This window comes from Mastigoproctus giganteus, chromosome 8 (genome assembly GCF_048544385.1).
Source record: "Mastigoproctus giganteus isolate SK-2022 chromosome 8, ASM4854438v1, whole genome shotgun sequence".
Lineage (NCBI taxonomy): Eukaryota > Metazoa > Arthropoda > Arachnida > Uropygi > Thelyphonidae > Mastigoproctus > Mastigoproctus giganteus.
In genome coordinates, this window is record NC_143582.1 from 27,078,188 (window position 1) to 27,096,521 (window position 18,334).

The 18,334-nt window shown below is 38.8% G+C and overlaps 1 protein-coding gene across 2 annotated transcripts in view; it reads left to right on the plus strand.

The window, feature by feature from the left end:
* Positions 1 to 18,334, plus strand: part of LOC150081389 (Golgi-associated PDZ and coiled-coil motif-containing protein-like) — a 151,226-nt gene that overhangs the window by 82,506 nt on the left and 50,386 nt on the right. For both annotated transcript variants that reach the window (XM_090379255.1, XM_090379256.1), the window contains exon 4: positions 3,200 to 3,365. In XM_090379255.1, the coding sequence (XP_090235381.1) occupies positions 3,200 to 3,365 (166 nt within the window). The remainder of the gene's footprint in view (positions 1 to 3,199; positions 3,366 to 18,334) is intronic.

Genomic DNA, 18,334 nt, shown 5'->3' on the forward strand with positions numbered 1-18,334 from the left:
AGCAACGTATCAACTCTGTGGGTACTACACTGACAGTGGTAGTGAATGAAAGGGACCTGTGGGTGGTTGTGCAGGCAGATATGAAGTCCTCTGACCAGTGCAGACAGGCTGCAAGAGTAGCTCATGGTGTATTGTCAATGATATATAGGAATTTTTCTAGCAGGGATAAGGAGGTGATTATTCCCTTGTATAAGGCAATGGTCAGGCCATACCTAGAGTACTGTATACAGGCCTGGAGGCCTCATTTCAAGAAGGATGTAGAGCTGCTGGAACGAGTACAGAGAAGGGCAACAAGATTAGTGAATGGAACAAAGGGGTGCTCTTACGAAGAAAGGCTTAAGTTTTGCAAATTACAGTGTCTGGAGACTAGGCACCAGCGAGGTGATCTGATAGAGGTGTATAAAGCCTTGAATGGTTTGAGCATGCTCAATGCTGATGGGATTCTTCCTCTTGCTCAGAATAATGACCTGAGAGGGCATAAATTCAAATTGAGGAAAGACAGATGTAGGATAGAGACGTGCGGAAATTTGCCTTTAGCCAGTGGGTGGTTGGTTGGTGGAACAGACTTCCATCCCTTGTCGTGGAAGTTGATAGCCTAAATAAGTTTAAGGCTCAGCTGGACAGGTATTTCGAAAGAACAGAGGGGTGAAGTGGAAGTGGTTACTTTTTATTTATTTTTTTTTTGGCTGATGCTGCATAAACTTGCTTTCTTGCATCAGATTTAGACCCATTAACCAAGTTAATCTTAATATCAACAAAAAACTATATTTAAATCTTACACATTTTGCCAACAAGCTTGCTTATGAATATACCATTCCACGTGAAGCTTTTCAAAACTGGATAACCATTATCTATCAAGACTTCAAAAAAGAGATATTGCCAAGTCCTACAACTTTACAATAATTACTACACTCCATTCTGCAATCTGAAAAAACATATTATAGAATTACAAGACAATTTCATTATCACCCCAGTTGACAAAGCATCTAACGATTTTGCTATCTTTTGCAAACAATTTTACTTCAACTAACTCAAAACTGAAATTGAAAATAGTTCCACATATACACCATGCAGTCTTAACCCTTCTACTACAATAAAAAAGCTTTACATAAGAAACTGCCTTCCAAGTTACAAAACTCTACCCTTCCCTTCCTTTATATGATTGCCAAATTCCACAAACAACCAGTAGGTTTCAGATTCATCACCAGTTCCAAAAGTAGTGGCTGCTACTTTTGGAACTGGTGATGCAATTCTTTAGACTACTCAAAACCATTTTTAACAATCTTACTGCTACCTGTATTATTAACAATAACCAAACTGTTTTAGACACTTTCAGATCCAAATGTATTTAGGGTTAGGTGCCACCTGTGGTTTCCCACATCTGTGCCGTATGTAGATGGAATGCAGAACTACTGCATAAGTCAGAAAAAAGTGTAGTGTCTGGTTTATGCAGAATTGTGTTATGCTCTGTTGTTGTGTCTGGCTACTTGGCCGCAGTTCCTCTAGTGGAACCCTACGTTGCCTGCCACCACCACCACCACTGGGAGGTGAGCCAGTCTGCCTTCATACTCTGGCTGATCTCCGCCAGGATCGTCTGAGCTTTCTGGACAGAGACCAAACAAAAAAAGGGGGAGAGTGGGGAAGATAGTATAAGTGGTGGAGCCAAAGTAGGCAACAAGAGGTGGGAAGGGAGAAGTAGGAATCACCCCTGGTCTGGGATCCCACCGAAGGCCAGGGAAAGGAAGACAGCTTGTAGAACAAGGGAGGTCTGCAAAGTTGGGAAGGTGCAACGGGAAGTGTCTGAGTTTGATTTATATCAGTTAAGTGCCGTCATTCCAACATGGAAGATGTCCAGTTAGGTCAGTGGTTTTCAACCCTTTTTTTAATAATGGCACCCCTACTCAGTTTTCTGCCTATTAGATGCAATTCTCTCTCTCTCTATATATATATATATATATAATATTGAAAAAAATATATATGCTACATAATATTTATTACAATAAAAATTAAAATTAATAAAATTTAAAAAAAATTAAAATTATATACTGTACAGTAAACCCCCACTATTCGTGGTTGCTGATTTAATATAAAATGAAACCTAAAAAAAAATGTGAATTTTAAAGCGCCGTGAACATTTTCCTCCATAGAAAAACATTGGCGTAGCTAAAATTTTGTCATGAGAGCCTAGTCAATTATATATATATATATATATATATATATATATATTTTAATTGACTAGGCTCTCATGTACTCCCTCCTATAGTTTGTTTGGGGATTTATTAGGTGCATTAGCAACTGTGGCCATAGTACACCATCGTCCTCTTATAGTGTCTGGACAGAATTGCAGACACTTTCAAATTTAATTCTAACTTAATTTTTTTCTCAGCATTGCCCTGTACTTGTTAAGTAAGGCCTCAGATCTCCTACTCTTAATGTCATTAGTGCCTACGTGTACGACAGTGTCACGTTTTATGCCCTTAAAAGATGATATCTGCTCTGCAACGTCATCAACGTTTTTTTCCTGGAGACATACCATGGTCCTATAACATCTATCCTTTTTGCACAATATATTTGCATTTCCCTGACAAGAGTTGCCAACAATTACTACCTCCTCTGGGACCAGCACATTCTGCCTTTGGGGTTGCCACTGTGTTGCCTGATGTGCAAGCGCAAGCATTGAGGTGTGCAGCTGAGAGCTAGTTGAACCCTTCCAATTTACTTCCTTTGAGGAGATCCACCCTGTTCTTCAAGCTCTCATAAACACCCATCAGAATGCTGAGTTGACACAGTATCCTCATACTTTATGAGCATAGAGACATCCCCCTTGGCTGTATCATGGAACATAATGATGAATGTGCTGAATCCTCAGGACTGATACTTGACAATCATTGCAAAAGTTGTGACCTATCTATTTTGATAATGTTATGAATATTTCTTACTAACAGCTGATTAGCTAGCTTTCATTATTTCAATTTATATCGAGCCTGACAAAGTTCCCTTAGTTCCCTCAAGCCACTGGCTTTGTTGGCATTGATTTTTTGTTGTAAGCTTCTATTGTTTTTACAGTAAAAGAGTAATCTTATATAAGCACTTCATTTATTAATTATTGAATGTCTCAGTCTAGAATGGATATTTTAGATGCAAGTGGTACTGTATTGCCTCTTGTTACATGTTAGTTTTTTTTTTTTTTTTTAAATAGGATTCAGCAGATCCAGCTGTTAGGTAAAGATCTTCGGGGTAATGATCATGACAGATTATGGAACCAGCTTGAAGCAGAAATTCACCTACATCGTCACAAAACAGTCATTCGTGCTTGCAGAGGGCATATGGCCTTTGGTCAGAAGTTACCATACCCACCTGGACACGTATGTTTCAATTCTTTCAAAATCCATAAAATTATATTATGATTTAAGTAAACAAATTTTACAGTATTGAATGATTAAAACAATTGGCACAATTCCTCTGCTGTCAATTCTGTGTAACTTTGTGTAATTGCTATCTAGGAATGAAATAACATATTTTGCTATGCTGAAATGTTTAAGTCCCCAGGAGCACAGTTATTATCCGTTAAAGACTTTGTATATAAGCTTACTGAATATACTTGTTAAAGTTGTCATTAATGCACTGTATGTGAAATAAATAATGATAAATTTTATTTCTAAAAGGATTAGCATTAGTTGTCTTCAGATTACATAATGAGTAATACATAGCATTTCATTTATTAGATTAAGAATGTGCCCTCTTAAAACATTGCCATATTTATCCAAAACTAAGCATTACCTTTGTCCTCCATACTTTTCTACTCAATGTAAAAATGGTAAATTAGCTTTATGTAATATGTCAGTAATTCACTGGCACTTGACCTGATTACATGATCACTACTAATTTCCTTCATTTGCATTCCTTGAATGCTCGAGCAGGAAGCATTTGTTTTCTTTATCAGTGCTTTTGGTCTTCTGTCTCATGTAAGAGCTATCAATCCACTCATTACAGGTAATTCACAAATATCTATTTTTATTTCAAACACCTTTCATGTCACATGAATGATTCTGGGTTTGGTTCATGATTACTTTAAATAATTTCCACAAAATGATTAATTGTTTGTCATTTAAGACTTTTATTTGCAACACTTCTTGGGTTATTGGCTGTTTTTCATATGTATATGAAAATACATGTTTATTTATGTTTTGAACAATGAAATAAGATCCACTAAATAATTTGTAAATAGAATTATATCAGATATTTTATTTTTTAGTAGTTGCAACTAATGCATACCATTGCACATAAAAGACTGCTATACAAATTAGAGCAGTGTGGCATTAAGAACAAGTTATTACAATGGATAAAGGGATAGTTGAGTGGGAAAATATCAAATGGTTATCAGTGGGTACTGCTCTTTTTGGACTAAGTTATTAGCAGAGTTCCACAGGGTTGAGTGCTGGGCCCATTGTTGTTTCTGTATTTATTAATAACGTGAAGGTTGGCAGAATGGTTAACCACAGTAATCAGCGTATGCTACTGCAACAAGATCTAGACAGATTTGGCAGATGGGATGAGAATTGGCAATTGAAGCAGTTCAGGACAGCTTATGGGGTTTTGTCAGTGATATACAGGAATTTTGACAGCAGGGATAAGGTGGTTATTATCGCATTGCATAAGGCAGTGGTTAGGCTGCATTAGCATTAGTAGTGGCATATGATGCCAGAAAGAAAGCTTATACAACATCGCAAAAAAAAAAAAAAAACTTTCCCGTTTGCTCCCAACGTTTGTCCAGTTCTTCCTTGAATTTATTTAAGCAATCAACTTCCACAATGACAGATGAAAGTTTGTTCCAGCAATTAACTACTTGCTGGCTAAAGGCAAATTTCAGAACACCTATTCTACATTTGTCCTTCCTCAATTTGTATCTATGCCCCTCAAGTATGTAATCTGAGCAAGCAGTAGAATCCCATCAACATTGAGCTTGCTCAAACCATTTGAGGCCAACCTCAATGATCTGATTCAACCTCAGTCAGATCACCTCACAGGTGCCTAGTCTCCAGATGCTGCAATTTGCAGAACTTAAGCCTTTCTAAGAGCATTCCTTTGTTCCCCTGAGAAACATCGTTGCCCTTCTCTTTCCGGCAGCTCTACATCCTTCCTAAAATGAGGCCTCAGACCTGTATGCAGAGTTAACCCTATAATATAGGGTTATCCTTTGTGATAAGTATTACTGGGATAATTTAATAGACTTATGTTTATTTAATTGTTTGATCGTCAATGGAAGTGCGGTTTATAGGCAACATACAGGTATGTTGCATATAAACTATATATGAACTATATGCACCCATAGTATGGGTGCATATAGTTCATGTATTGTGGCCAATCTATATTTGCGCCACTTTGAAAGTAAGTTTAATAATAGTGCCATACTTTATAGATATATTGATGACCTTATCGCAATTAATGAGCCAAATTTTCTGCAAGAAATGGCTATTTTTTATCCTTTGGATCTGGAGCTTGAACGTACTAATAATGATAGTTTTATCACTGCCATATTTTTCAGATATTGATATTAAAATTAAGGCTGGGAAGGTTGATGCTAACGTTTTCGACAAATGTATGGATTTTAAATTTGAGACTATAAATCTCACACATTGACATTCAAACATCTCACGTAGAATTCATAGCAATATAATTATATTGCAAGGATTAAGACTAATAAGACTATGTAATAGTCGAGTTAATATCAACACTATGTAAAAATGGCTTCCCTCTTAAATTTATATTTTAGTATCTAAGCAGAGCTATTTTTATTGCTATAAAAAAATTATGCCATGTCAATATTTGCTCACAAGATATAGTTAGGAATTTGGGGTTTCACTAAAGAGATGTTTTATGTTGAGCTTATGTATATAAGTAAATATTAGGTACTTCTCATAGAACTGTTGATCTGTGTCTTACACTCCGAAAAAGTCGTACCCATAGTTGTTCTATGGGAAGGAATAAATTTTATTTATTTATTTTTTTTCTCTCTCATTTGATCTTGTCCAGAGGTTGCCTTTTTTAATATTGTTTCTAATTGGTGGATGCTATTTCTGTAATTGCGTATGTTAGTAGAGGGAGCTTTGAACTTTCTTTCATTTCACGCTGTAGCCTGGGTCAGTCCAGGTTTAGGTAGCTCGGATGTATCGGTAAAATTTTTGCATTTTCCTGAAAGATTGTCTTACAGTACTTGATACTAGCTATTACTATGATGTTCATTTATGCATTTAAGTCGTTTAATCTTAGTTGTAATGGTACAAGTTTCTTTACACAACGAATTACCAAGAACCCTACTAAGGGACGGGGATTTACACCCCCGGTAATTTTCCGAAGTAGTTTGCTGTCTTTGCCTCTACTTTTATCTATTTGCTATCTAACTCTTATATCTTATGCCTCAAAATCTATTAGAGTAATTCGAGGGAAATTGAGGCGCTACTACTATTCCTGTTGCCTTTTCCTTTTGCCTATTTCTTGGGCTTGTGCCCTTGCTTTGCTTTTTCCTGCCCATTAAGCTACAGAAACAAACACTCGTGTAAATATTCTAATAATGTAAGAGTAAAGCTATCTGTATGGCTAGCAGTTATATTTTGCCAGTCAGCCGTTCGTATTTTTATTGCGAGCATCATATTTTGCACATGTAGCAAATTATGCTATTCTTAACTTAACTTAAATTTCATCTTAAATTTGATCTTGAAGCTCTTATGTATACTATATTTAGTATATATTAATAAGGTGAGATTGGCATATAATTCGCAGAAACAGATGGCTTGTGTTTGTTACTGATGGCATATATTGAGAGGCGCTAGCCCCAGTTGACGTGCCTTTCAATGTAAGCCTTATGCAGTAATGACATTATGATACTTTTGATTTGTTATTTTGTTAATATTTGATTTAGTATGACTTTGCTAATTATAGTGATTATTAGGGGTTATGGTTATGTTATGGCTATTAGGGGTTAGTAGGTTATGGTTACACACATATCTTAGGCTATATTGTTAAAAATAAAAAATATAGTTATATTTTCGCAGGCGTATGTAATGTTTAATCAAATCTGATGGCATTTTTATCGTCCTGACAATTTTACTTTTCAGTCGTTTATATCATTTAGATATTAGATATTTGATTTCTTTTGTATTAATATATATATACAGGCAACCCCGTATAACACGGTACTTCTACAATGTGGTTTTGTTCTAACACAATTGATAAATTGTGGCAATCCTTGCACAACACGGTACTTATAAAACACAGTTTCGCTCTAGAACGGTTAGAGAATTTTGCTAAACCTTGCATAATGGTATTTTTGAACTTTTGTGTGGAGAAAACCCTGCTATTATGTTGGGTGTGATCTTTCAACATTTCCACTCTTTTTGAATCCCCACTGTTGACTCGCAAGTCAAAAAAAAAATATATTGAAAAATCCCTGTATTTTATTTTGTTGTGAAATCCCCATTTTACATTCACGTTCTGTGCTATTGAACTTGCGTTTGTTGAACTTGTGGAAAAATCTAGATTTCAAAGTTTTATTGCTATTGGATAGCACCAGGCCATCCAAAAGATTTAAGTCATCCAAACGTTGAAGTTATGTTCCTACCACCACAGTTGTACTAGGTTAATATAACTTCTTTCATTCAGCCATTAGATGAAGGCATTATATTCACCTTTAAAACTCTTTACATCAAAAAATCGTTGCAATGGAGGCATGGAAACATTTCTCAGTTGTGGACTGTATCAGAATCATAGATTTATCACTGAAAGAAGTAAAACCATCAACGTTAAATGCATGTGGAAAAATGTACGGCCAGGGTCAGTTCGTTCAGGAAATATGGTCGAACTGGCAGAAAACGGAATCAGTGCGATAGTAGAACTTGTTATGTGGGTGGGAGAGGAAGGTTTTGATGATATGACTACTGAAGTCCTTGTGGGTAGCACAATTGATAGAATTGCCCTCCTCTCCACATTGGGTGGAAAAGACCAGAGTTCAAATCCCATTGATGATGATGGGAGGAATTTTTATGGATCTTTTTCACGTGGCTAGTTAGTTGGGCTCAGGCAAGGGTAACATGGTTTTTTCTCCCAGAAACTTCGGGTTTTCATCAAGCAAAACAGAAAATCGACCTCAGGACACACAAAATTTATAGACAATATACACAGAGTAATATGGCCTAAGTCACTGATGCTCCTAAGAAAATTAAAAAAAAGATGATTACCGAAGACTTTCAAGAATTACTGGTAGAAAAAAAGTGGCTGGCGAAGCGGATTTGGTGGAAATGGCATTGGAGGTAAAACCAAACCAATTCAGAGGATGATAGGGCAGATGAAAATTCTAAACTTTCAAATTTTACACTAAAAAGCATATTAGCATTAGTAGGGGCATACGATGCAAGAAAGCAAGCTTATGCAGCATCAGCCAAAAAAAAAAAACCCTCCCATTTCATCCCTCCATTCGTTCCAAATGCCTGTCCAGCTCAGCCTTAAATTCATTTAGGCTATTAGCTTCCGCAACAAAAGATGGAAGCCTCTTCTACCAATCAACTACTTGCTGGCTAAAGGCAAATTTCTGCACATCTATTCTACAACTATCTTTCCTCAATTTGAAACTGTGTCCCCTCAGGTTCTTAGTCTGAGCCAGATGAAGAATCCCATCAGTATTCAGCTTGCTCAACCCATTCTAGCCCTTATATACCTCAGTCAGATCACCTCGCGCGTGCCTACTCTCCAGGTGCTGCAATTTGCAGAACTTAAGCCTTTCTTGGTAAGAGCACCCCCTTTGTTCCACTCACCAATCTTATTCCCCTTCTTTGTACTCGTTCTAGCAACTCTACATCCTTCCTAAAATGAGGCCTCCAGACCTGTACACAGTACAGGTCTGGAGGCCTGTACATAGTACTCTAGGTGTGGCCTGACCATTGCCTTGTATAACGGGATTATCTCCTCCCTGTCCCTGCTAGCAAAATTCCTATATATCATTGACAAAACTCCATGACCTGAGTTTTAGTGGCCGCCCATCTGCACTGCTCAGCGAACTTCATATTTGGCTGCACAATTACCCCTAGGTCTATTTCACTTTCCACTTCCCTGAGTGTAGTACCACCCAGTTGGTACATTTCTCTTCAGTTATTGCTACCCATATGCTCTAACTGGTTTGTTCAGTGCTGTTGTGTGGTTTTTAGTCTCCTGGATTTTATCTATAAATAAGTGTTTTTAGGCCCCCCCCCCTTATAAGTTTGTGTGTCCCAGTTTTCTGAAGTTATGGTGAGTCTGGGGATACCCTTCTTTCGTCCGTCAACGAAGGATTAGCGCTATGCTTTTCAAAAAACGTTTTCGTATTTTTTGCGATATTTTTCCTTTCATTAACATTGAAAAATGGATGCCAGTTATCATTGTTTCCTTCGTTGATGGTTTATTTTTTGCTGTTGTGGCCTTTGACCCCTGTATAGGGGTGTCTAGAGTCTTGGACACTATTCCGGAACTTCTGGGTGGCTGTTGGAGGCTTGGGGACTTCGTTGTTGTACTTTATTGTAGCCTATTGCCAGCTGTATAGAAGAAATGAAATTATTAAGCTTTTGCCTACAATATTAGTTTTAATATCTACATGGTAGCCATGTCTTCTTCCCCAAAGTGACAGCCAATTGGTTGCTTTGGCGGGAAAATTTTGGCAGACTCGTAAAAATTGAAAACTGCCATCTTGAAAAACATGGCTGCTTACACTGGAGGCTGCCATTTCGTGAAACGCTCATAGAATTACATTGGTTATTGCTTTTTGTGGTGGCAGACATTTTGTGGGTTTACTGTGTGAACTATTTTAGTGTATCTTTGGGGCAAAGTATTGGATGCCCTGTACTTCTTTAATACCTTCTTTAATAATGGCTGCCTTTCTTCATGTACATACATATAGGTGCAGAATATTGGTAAAACTTTCAATTGTGTTAATATTGTGTATTGGTGTTCCTATTATTTTGTCACTTGGTATATAGTCTCCTCTTGCCCTAGGGCCCACTCTCCGGACTGAGTTACGGCCATTTTTTCTTGTGGAACTCAAACTGCCCTTCCATTTCCTTTGTGGGCTGGTTTGTCTGAAAATTTTCTGGCTTTAAACACCCATATCTCCATCCGTATTAGGTGGATTAAGCTCAGTCTTTGTGAGAATACCTAAAATTAAATTACTTAATTTCTGGAATTTTTACAGTGCCCCCCCCCCAGTGGTAATGTTTTGAGTTGCCCATAACTCCTGTTCTATTGGGCGAATCTGACTGAATTTGATGTTAGGACTGTTCTCTACCATATCTTTCAGTGTACCAGTTTTGGTTATTATAGTGTCGTTCGTCATTGAGTTATTAATAAAATGGACTCCTCAAGTGCACAAGAATATGACTCTGCCTCTACTTTGTCCTCTCCTCCTAACCTGTCTATTGGTCCTGTGGAGTTGAGAGCTGATATGAATCCCATAGTTATGGTTTGTGACATTGGTAGAGATTTCCCTGATATGTTTTCTAATGAGAGAGGTTCTACTTCTTCCACTCCCTCTCACTCTACTGTGAAGGCTTCTGTGGTCACGATTTTTGGTTTGAGGGACCGGCTGACTCGTGTCTTGGAGTCGGATCCTAATATTTCTGCAACCACTGTGATTGAAGTTACTAAGATCTTTAACGTTTTGGAACACAAGTACCTGGATGTTTGTGCCTTGAGGTCAGCTCCCTCTGTCAGTGCACCTTTGGCTTCTCTTCCATTGCCTTCCAATACCTATGCCAGCGTGGCATCTAGGGCCCCGGCCCAATCTTCTCAGCGTCCAATTCAGCCGCAGCACGTAATCATCGTTCGAGCTTCTGAATCTTCGGATTTAAAAACTAGTGAGGAAGTAAAGAAGGAAATTACTACTCAATTCAGGGACGAATTTAGAAAGATTAAAATTAAGGCGGTCCACAAGGTCCGGGACCATGGTATTGTGATCGAAACAGCTTCTAAAGCCGACCTTGATTCCCTGCAATCGTGTCAGAAGTTCAAAGACTTAAAATTTTCCCTTGACACTCCAAAGAAATTAAATCCTACAGTAGTTATCAACGACATTGGTAAAGACACTTCTGAAGATGATTTCATCCAGGATCTTCATGATAAGAACTTCATTGGCATGGATTATTCCCTTGAGGACTTTAAGAAACTAGTTAAATTTCGATTTAAGATGAATGCCAAGCAGAAGGGCTGCCAGCACTGGGTGATTGAGGTCCCTGGCCCTATTAGGCATATTTTGTTATAAAATAATAATAGAATTTATATTGGGTGGTCGGTCCACGTTATTAAGGATTTCATATCTTCTAGGTGTTTCAAATGCCTGGGCTGTGGCCACTCATCTAAAAATTGTAGGTCACCTGAACACACCTGTGGGCACTGCGGTTGTCAGGGCCATCAAATTTCTGATTGCCCCAGTAAATCTTCTCCCATAGTTTGTCCCAACTGTAAAATTAGGAAACGCAAAGCTGACCATTCTTACAAGGACATTTCCTGTCCTGAATATCTCAGGGCCCAAGACCAGGTGAGGTTCAGGACATCTTATGAATAGTACCCATACTACAGTTGTAAATATAAGTGTAAAATTCCTTCAATTAAATTGTCAGCAAAGTTTATCTGTTATTAATGATGTATTTAGTTTAATTCCTTTACATAAATTTTCTGTTTTGGCTCTCCAGGAGCCATATTCCTATAAAGGTGTGATTAAGGGCTTGCCCTTTCAGTCTCAGTTAGTTCAATCTATCCCTGATACTTCTGGGGTTGCAGGCAACGCGGTGACTAGGGCTTGGGCTGCTCTGGTCATCGTGGACCCTCTGATCATGGTTACTAAGATCAATAGTCTCTGCTCCAAGTTTGCTGTTTGCGCCTGTCTTGAGGGTTCCTTCGGCAGGATTTATGCTGTCTCTTTGTACATGCGATGTTTGCAGTATGCACAGCCTATTGGGCCGTTCTTAAATTACCTGGAACTCTTGTTAACTAGACTTTCTGGTCTTCCGTTAATCATTATGACGGATTCTAATGCTTCTTCTCCCCTTTGGGGAAGCCCTACTTCTAGCCCCAAGGGTGATCTCCTTGAGGATTTCATCGTTGCAAAAAACTTAATTGTCCATAACATCCGGGGTCATCCCCAACTTTTTCCAGCTCGCAGGGTCAATCTTACATTGACATCACACTTTCAAATTGTGCTTTTTCTTTCGGTATAAATAATTGGTCGTTTCGTACTTCTTGGTCAAGCAGTGACCATCACCCTATCACTTTTGACTTGGTCACCACTGTTAGGTCACCACTGTTAGGCCTTCTTCCTCTCGAGTTAATCATGATTTCCCTCGCTATAAAACTAAGGGTTCTGACTGGAGCATTTTCAACTATAATCTTTTGAGTTTGGTTAATGAGGATTTCATCTCTAATCTTTCTGAATTGGATCCAAATTCCCTGGAAGAAAAGATAACTGGAATTATTACTGAGGTCTCTGACCTTAGTTTTCTTAAAAAATCTTGTCGAATCAATTCTGTTCCTTGGTGGTCTGATGGTCTTTCCTCTCTTAGAAGAGATCTTAGGAACACCAGGCAAAACCTTAATAGAGCTAAAAGGAATAACAGGCCACCAATTGAAGTAAACAGGCTTGCTGACTTGTATAAGGCAGCTCGCAACAGATATTTTAAAAGTATTAGAAAGGAGACGGTCCAGGCTTGGGCTCAGCTCGTCTCGTGGAAAGAACTATTAAATCAGATCCTTGGAGTTTACCCTATAAAGTCATTGCCTCTAAACTCCATCCACATATTCCTCAGACTTCAATCCATGTTCCAAATTCCACTGAAACTTTAACTTGGTCAGCATCTGTTGATGCCATCTTGGATGAATTGCTTCTCCAGGACATCTCGGTTCCTGAGAGCAATGAACAAACTCTTTTTAGATTATAGCATCTTGTGTTTGAAGGCTCTTCTTCTGAGGATCCCTTCACTAATATAGAAATTGATTCTGCCATTAATACCCTTACTAATGGCAAAAGTCCAGGTCTAGACCTCATGGAGGTTTCTGTGATTAAAAGAATCTGGAAAATCAATCCTATCCTTATGAATTCTTGCCTTAGGTTTGGTGTTTTCCCTGATCGCTGGAAAACTGCCAACTTAAAAATCTTTCTCAAGAGTCCTGGCAAACCAGTTGACCTCTCCTTTTTCTTATTGTCTAATTTCCCTTCTTCCTTTTCTTGGCAAGTTGTTGGAAAAACTTCTGGTTTGACTTTTCAAGGGTTACTATAACTCAAAAAATCTTTGTTCCTCTTCCCAGTTTGGTTTCACGTAAGTAAATCAACTACAGATGCAATTAATCTTCTCCTGGGCACTGTTCGAGCATCTCCTTCTAAATACGTTCTCGGTCTCTTTGTAGACTTCAGAGGGGGCCTTTGACACCTTATGGTGGCAGAGTGTCCTGGTGAGGTTTCGGGAGGCCGAGGTCTCCTGTCCTATCTACAAACTAATTTCTAGTTATTTCGATAATAGAAGCCTTGTGGTCTCCTCTTGTTTTTGCTCGGTTACGAGGCCGGTTTCTAGGGATTGTCCTCAGGGATCCGTTCTTGGCCCTGTTTGCTGGAACATGGTCCTTGATGGATGGCTAAATGCCCCTCATGATGATATTGTCAACATTGCCTCCGCCGACGATCCTGCCTTGTTTGTCCCTGGGAATTCTCGTCTTGAATTGGAAATTAAAGCAAACCACATCTTATATGATCTTCACATGTGGTGTTCTCTCCATTTCAGTCCCTAAAACTAAACTAGTTCTTCTGAAAGGTCTACTGAATCGTAATTGTCTCCCCTTGGTTAAAATTCTTGGCCAGGCTGTTTAATTGGAAAGTGAATATAAATACCTTGGGGTGGTGATTGATGATCGTTTATCTTTCATTCCCCATTGTAAGTACCTTCGGCAGAAAATCTGTTCTGTTACCGGCTGGCTGTTGCGTCTTGCCTGTTCCCTCTGGAATCTTAAGTCATCTTCTCTTGGTCTTTACTACAAGTGTCTCTTCATCCCCATCGTCTGCTATGGTGCCAGTGCTTGGGGCTTCAGAATTCTTAATCCAGTGGTCCAAAAATACCTTCTACAGGCACAGCAGTCCTTCCTTCTGTATACTTGCAGGGCATGTAGAACTGTTTCTACTGATGCCCTGCTTGTTATTAATGGTCGTCTCCCTATCTACCTGGAAATTATATTGCATTTCTTGTCTTACCGTAGGAAATCTCTCACTCCTGCCTTGGTGGGAGATTTTGCTAATTATTATGAGAACTCTACAAATGTTGATCTGGCCAGGCTTTCCAATCTTGCTTTGGAAGAGTGGTAAAACTCTTGGGATGATTCCTCTCTCGGCAGAGTCACACACTCTTTCTTTCCTCGTGTTTTCATTAAAGATAAAAATTTTAACGGGCTTCAACTTGGGTTATTTCTCACTTTCTTAATCACGGGACATGGAATTAATTCTCGTTTGTATAGTTTTGGACTTGTCCCCTCTCATCTCTGCTTTTGTGGCTCTGAGGAGACGGTTGAACATATTGTCCTACATTGTAATTTATATGTGGATTTAAGACAACAGTTCTCTATCTGTACAAATGTATATAATTTAGATGATTTTTGGCGCCTAGTAGGGTCGGCGGACTCTTTCTGTCTTCTCTTCTTTTGCTAATAGTGTCTTCCAGAGAAGAGTGGCTTTATCAAGGAATAACCCCTGATTTTGTTATTTGTTCTATAAATTTTTGTTCTCAATATTTATATATATTACTGTATTCATTTTTTTTTTTTTTTTTTTCTGAGAGGAGTTTCTTCCTTGCCTAAATTGCCTTGTGTTTTGGATGCAGAGTTTTTGTGTCTTTTCCTGGAGACTTGTTTCAGGTTTCGCCTGGCCGAGTGGGAGAGATGGACCTCCCCTCTCCCACTTCGAACTCTGTCCGGGCTGCCCGAAATGATTTTCTGTGTTAAATTGTATGTATTTTGTAAATAATGTAATTATCTTGTTAATATCATGGTGCTTTTGTTTGATTTGTTGTTTGCTCTCAAAATTGAGAGTAACTGATTTTATTGTGTTTTTGAATCAGCAGTTAATCTTAAGTGTTTATATTGTACATTACTTTGGAAGAGTTAGCTCATGATTATGTTGAAGAGTTTTTCTCTTCTTGTATTGTCTGTTTGGCTCTGAGGAGTGGGATGGACCTCTTCCTGCTCCCTGAGATCCAACTTTCTGTTGGCTGTTCTGGTTGAGTAAGATGATTTTCCTCTCTAGACTGTTTTACTCGCCGACCGGGCTAGCTGGGTGGGTAAAGTGCCTACCTAGCAACCCATAGGTTGCGGGTTCGAATCCCCCCCCTCAGGCTTGGATCAAAGCACTGCAGAAACCTTGGGAGGTGCATTATGGCCACAGAAGCTGATGCGCCAACAACTATCAAATTTAAAAAAAAAAAAAAAAACCTGTTTTACTGCTGGAGTTGCTGGCTGCTTCTCTTGCTGCTTGTGTTTTGATTTAATTTTGTTTTCCTGCAGGGCTGATTATTTGTTGTATTTTTCTTTCCTGCCTCATTGCAGCTGCAATCAGTTGGGTTTTTACTAGTACCATATAGTTCTTGGTCTAGCATTTTTAGTTGTAAATGGGTTTTTGGTTCTGAGGGGTGGGATAGACCTCTCCCTGCCCTCTCAGATCCAATTGCTTTGTTGGCTGACTGGTTGGAGGTGTTGTTCTCCTCCTCCAGTCTTGCTATTATTTTTCTTTTCTACTGCCAGTTGCAGTGGAAATGAATAGTTTTAGCTTTTGTTCAGCCCTGCAGGTTGGGTTTTGATGCTTATCTATGCATTATTGTTAATACTGCATGTCTTGTTATTTGAGACAGTTTTGTTTTTCACAGCTTGTGTAGCAGCTTTGTACTTGCTGGTTATGTACATATGTATATAGATTAGATTACTTTGTGCAGAGACATTTTTTCTGCATATTCATTAATTATTGTTTAATACTTAACTTATTATTTTGATTTGTTATACTTAGATTTAAATTTAGAATTGCTTTTGATTCGGTTAACTAATTTATTTGTACAGTATTTATTGGTTTTGCCATGGGTGAGTTCTGTTTGTTGGATTATTGTTGCTTGTAATTAATTTTCTCTTTGTGTTTTGTATATATGTTTTTGCATTTCTTCTGGTTGACTATTTTTGTTAATTTCTTGGTTGACTGGTTTTTCAGCTAAGATTTTAATTACTTATTTTGTAAATATTGTATATTTTACTCTCTGCTTATGCAGTGTAATTTGTTAATGTTTACTGCTATGTTTCATATCGGTGACATACCGTATTTTAGCATTAGCATTAGTAGAGGCATTTGATGCAAGAAAGCAAGCTTATGCAGCATCAGCCAAAAAAAAATAAAGTAAAATAAATAAATAAAAAATAACCACTTCCACTTCACCCCTCTGTTCGTTCGAAATACCTGTCCAGCTGAGCCTTAAACTTATTTAGGCTATCACCCTTCTGTTCGTTCGAAATACCTGTCCATCTGAGCCTTAAACTTATTTAGGCTATCAACTTCCACGACAAGGGATGGAAGTCTGTTCCACCTACCAACCACCCGCTGGCTAAAGGCAAATTTCCGCACATCTATCCTACATCTGTCTTTCCTCAATTTGAACTTATGCCCTCTCAGGTGATTATTCTGAGCAAGAGGAAGAGTCCCATCAGCATTGAGCATGCTCAAACCATTCAAGGCTTTGTACACCTCTATCAGATCACCTCGCTGGTGCCTAGTCTCCAGACACTGTAATTCGCAAAACTTAAGCCTTTCTTCGTAAGAGCACGCCTTTGTTCCATTCACTAATCATGTTGCTCTTCTCTGTACTCGTTCCAGCAGCTCTACATCCTTCTTGAAATGAGGCCTCCAGGCCTGTATACAGTACTCTAGGTGTGGCCTGACCATTGCCTTATACGAGGGAATAATCACCTCCTTATCCCTGCTAGAAAAATTCCTATATATCATTGACAATACACCATGAGCTACTCTTGCAGCCAGTCTGCACTGCTCAGAGAACTTCATATCTGCCTGCACAACCACCCCCCAGGTCCCTTTCATTCTCTACCACTGTCAGTGTAGTACCACAGAGTTGATAAGTTGCTCTGGGGTTGCTGTTTCCCATATGTAGTACTTTACATTTGTCAATGTTAAACTTCATTTGCCACCTCTCAGCCCATCTGCTCAACCTTTCCAGATCCTGTTGCAGCAGCATAGTGTCAGTAGTGTCCTTGACAACCCTGCCAACCTTTGTATCGTCTGCAAACTTGGACATTAAGCTTGATATACCATCATCAATATCATTTATAAATACAGAGAACAATAAAGGACCCAATACTGAACCCTGAGGGACTCCACTAATAACATTAGTCCACGATGAGCAGTGTCCATTGTTTACCACTCTCTGTCTTCTCCCCCTGAACCACCCCTTTATCCATAGCAGCAATTTGCCTCCAATGCCACACTGCTCCAATTTGTGCAGCAGTCTTCCATGTGCAACAGTATCAAAAGCCTTTCTAAGATCCAAGTATATAATATCAAAGTTATTCCCTGCATCCAGTTCTTTTGTGACTGCATCATAGTATCCAGTCAAATTGGTCAGGCAAGACTTCCCCTTAACAAAACCATGCTGTGTCCGAGCTATAACTGAAGTCTTGTCTAGATGATCCTGCAGTGCTTCTTTAACCAGTGCCTCCATTAATTTTCCTGGAACAGAAGTTAAACTCACAGGTCTATAATTACTTGTGTCAGCCTTTGATCCTCCCTTGTGAATTGGGGTCACATTTGCACATCTCCAGTCCATGGGTACCTCCCCTGAGTCCAAGGAAGCCCTCATAATTATGGCTAAGGGTTTGCTTACTTCCTTTGCTGCCTCCTTTAATATAACTGGATAGATCTCATCCACCCCAGGTGCCTTTCTTGTGTTTATCTTCAACAATTTCTCCTCCACTTTACTCTCAGTTATTACAAGATTCTCTAGCTTACTGCTAGAGTTGAATACACCTCTGGCATTTCCCTCGCTGAATAACTCCTCACGTGTGAATGTTGATTCAAAATATTCATTTAGTTTGTTAGCTACCTGAGCAGGGTCATCAACAGTTGACCCATCGATATCAAGTGGACCAATCTGATTCATCCCCTTCCTTCTAGAGTTTACATAAGTAAAGAACTCTTTGCTGTTTTTCTTCACATCCCTAGCCAAGGATCTCTCGTAATCTGCCTTCGCCTGCCTAACCCCCTTTGTAACTTGGTTACAGATCAACTTGTATCTAT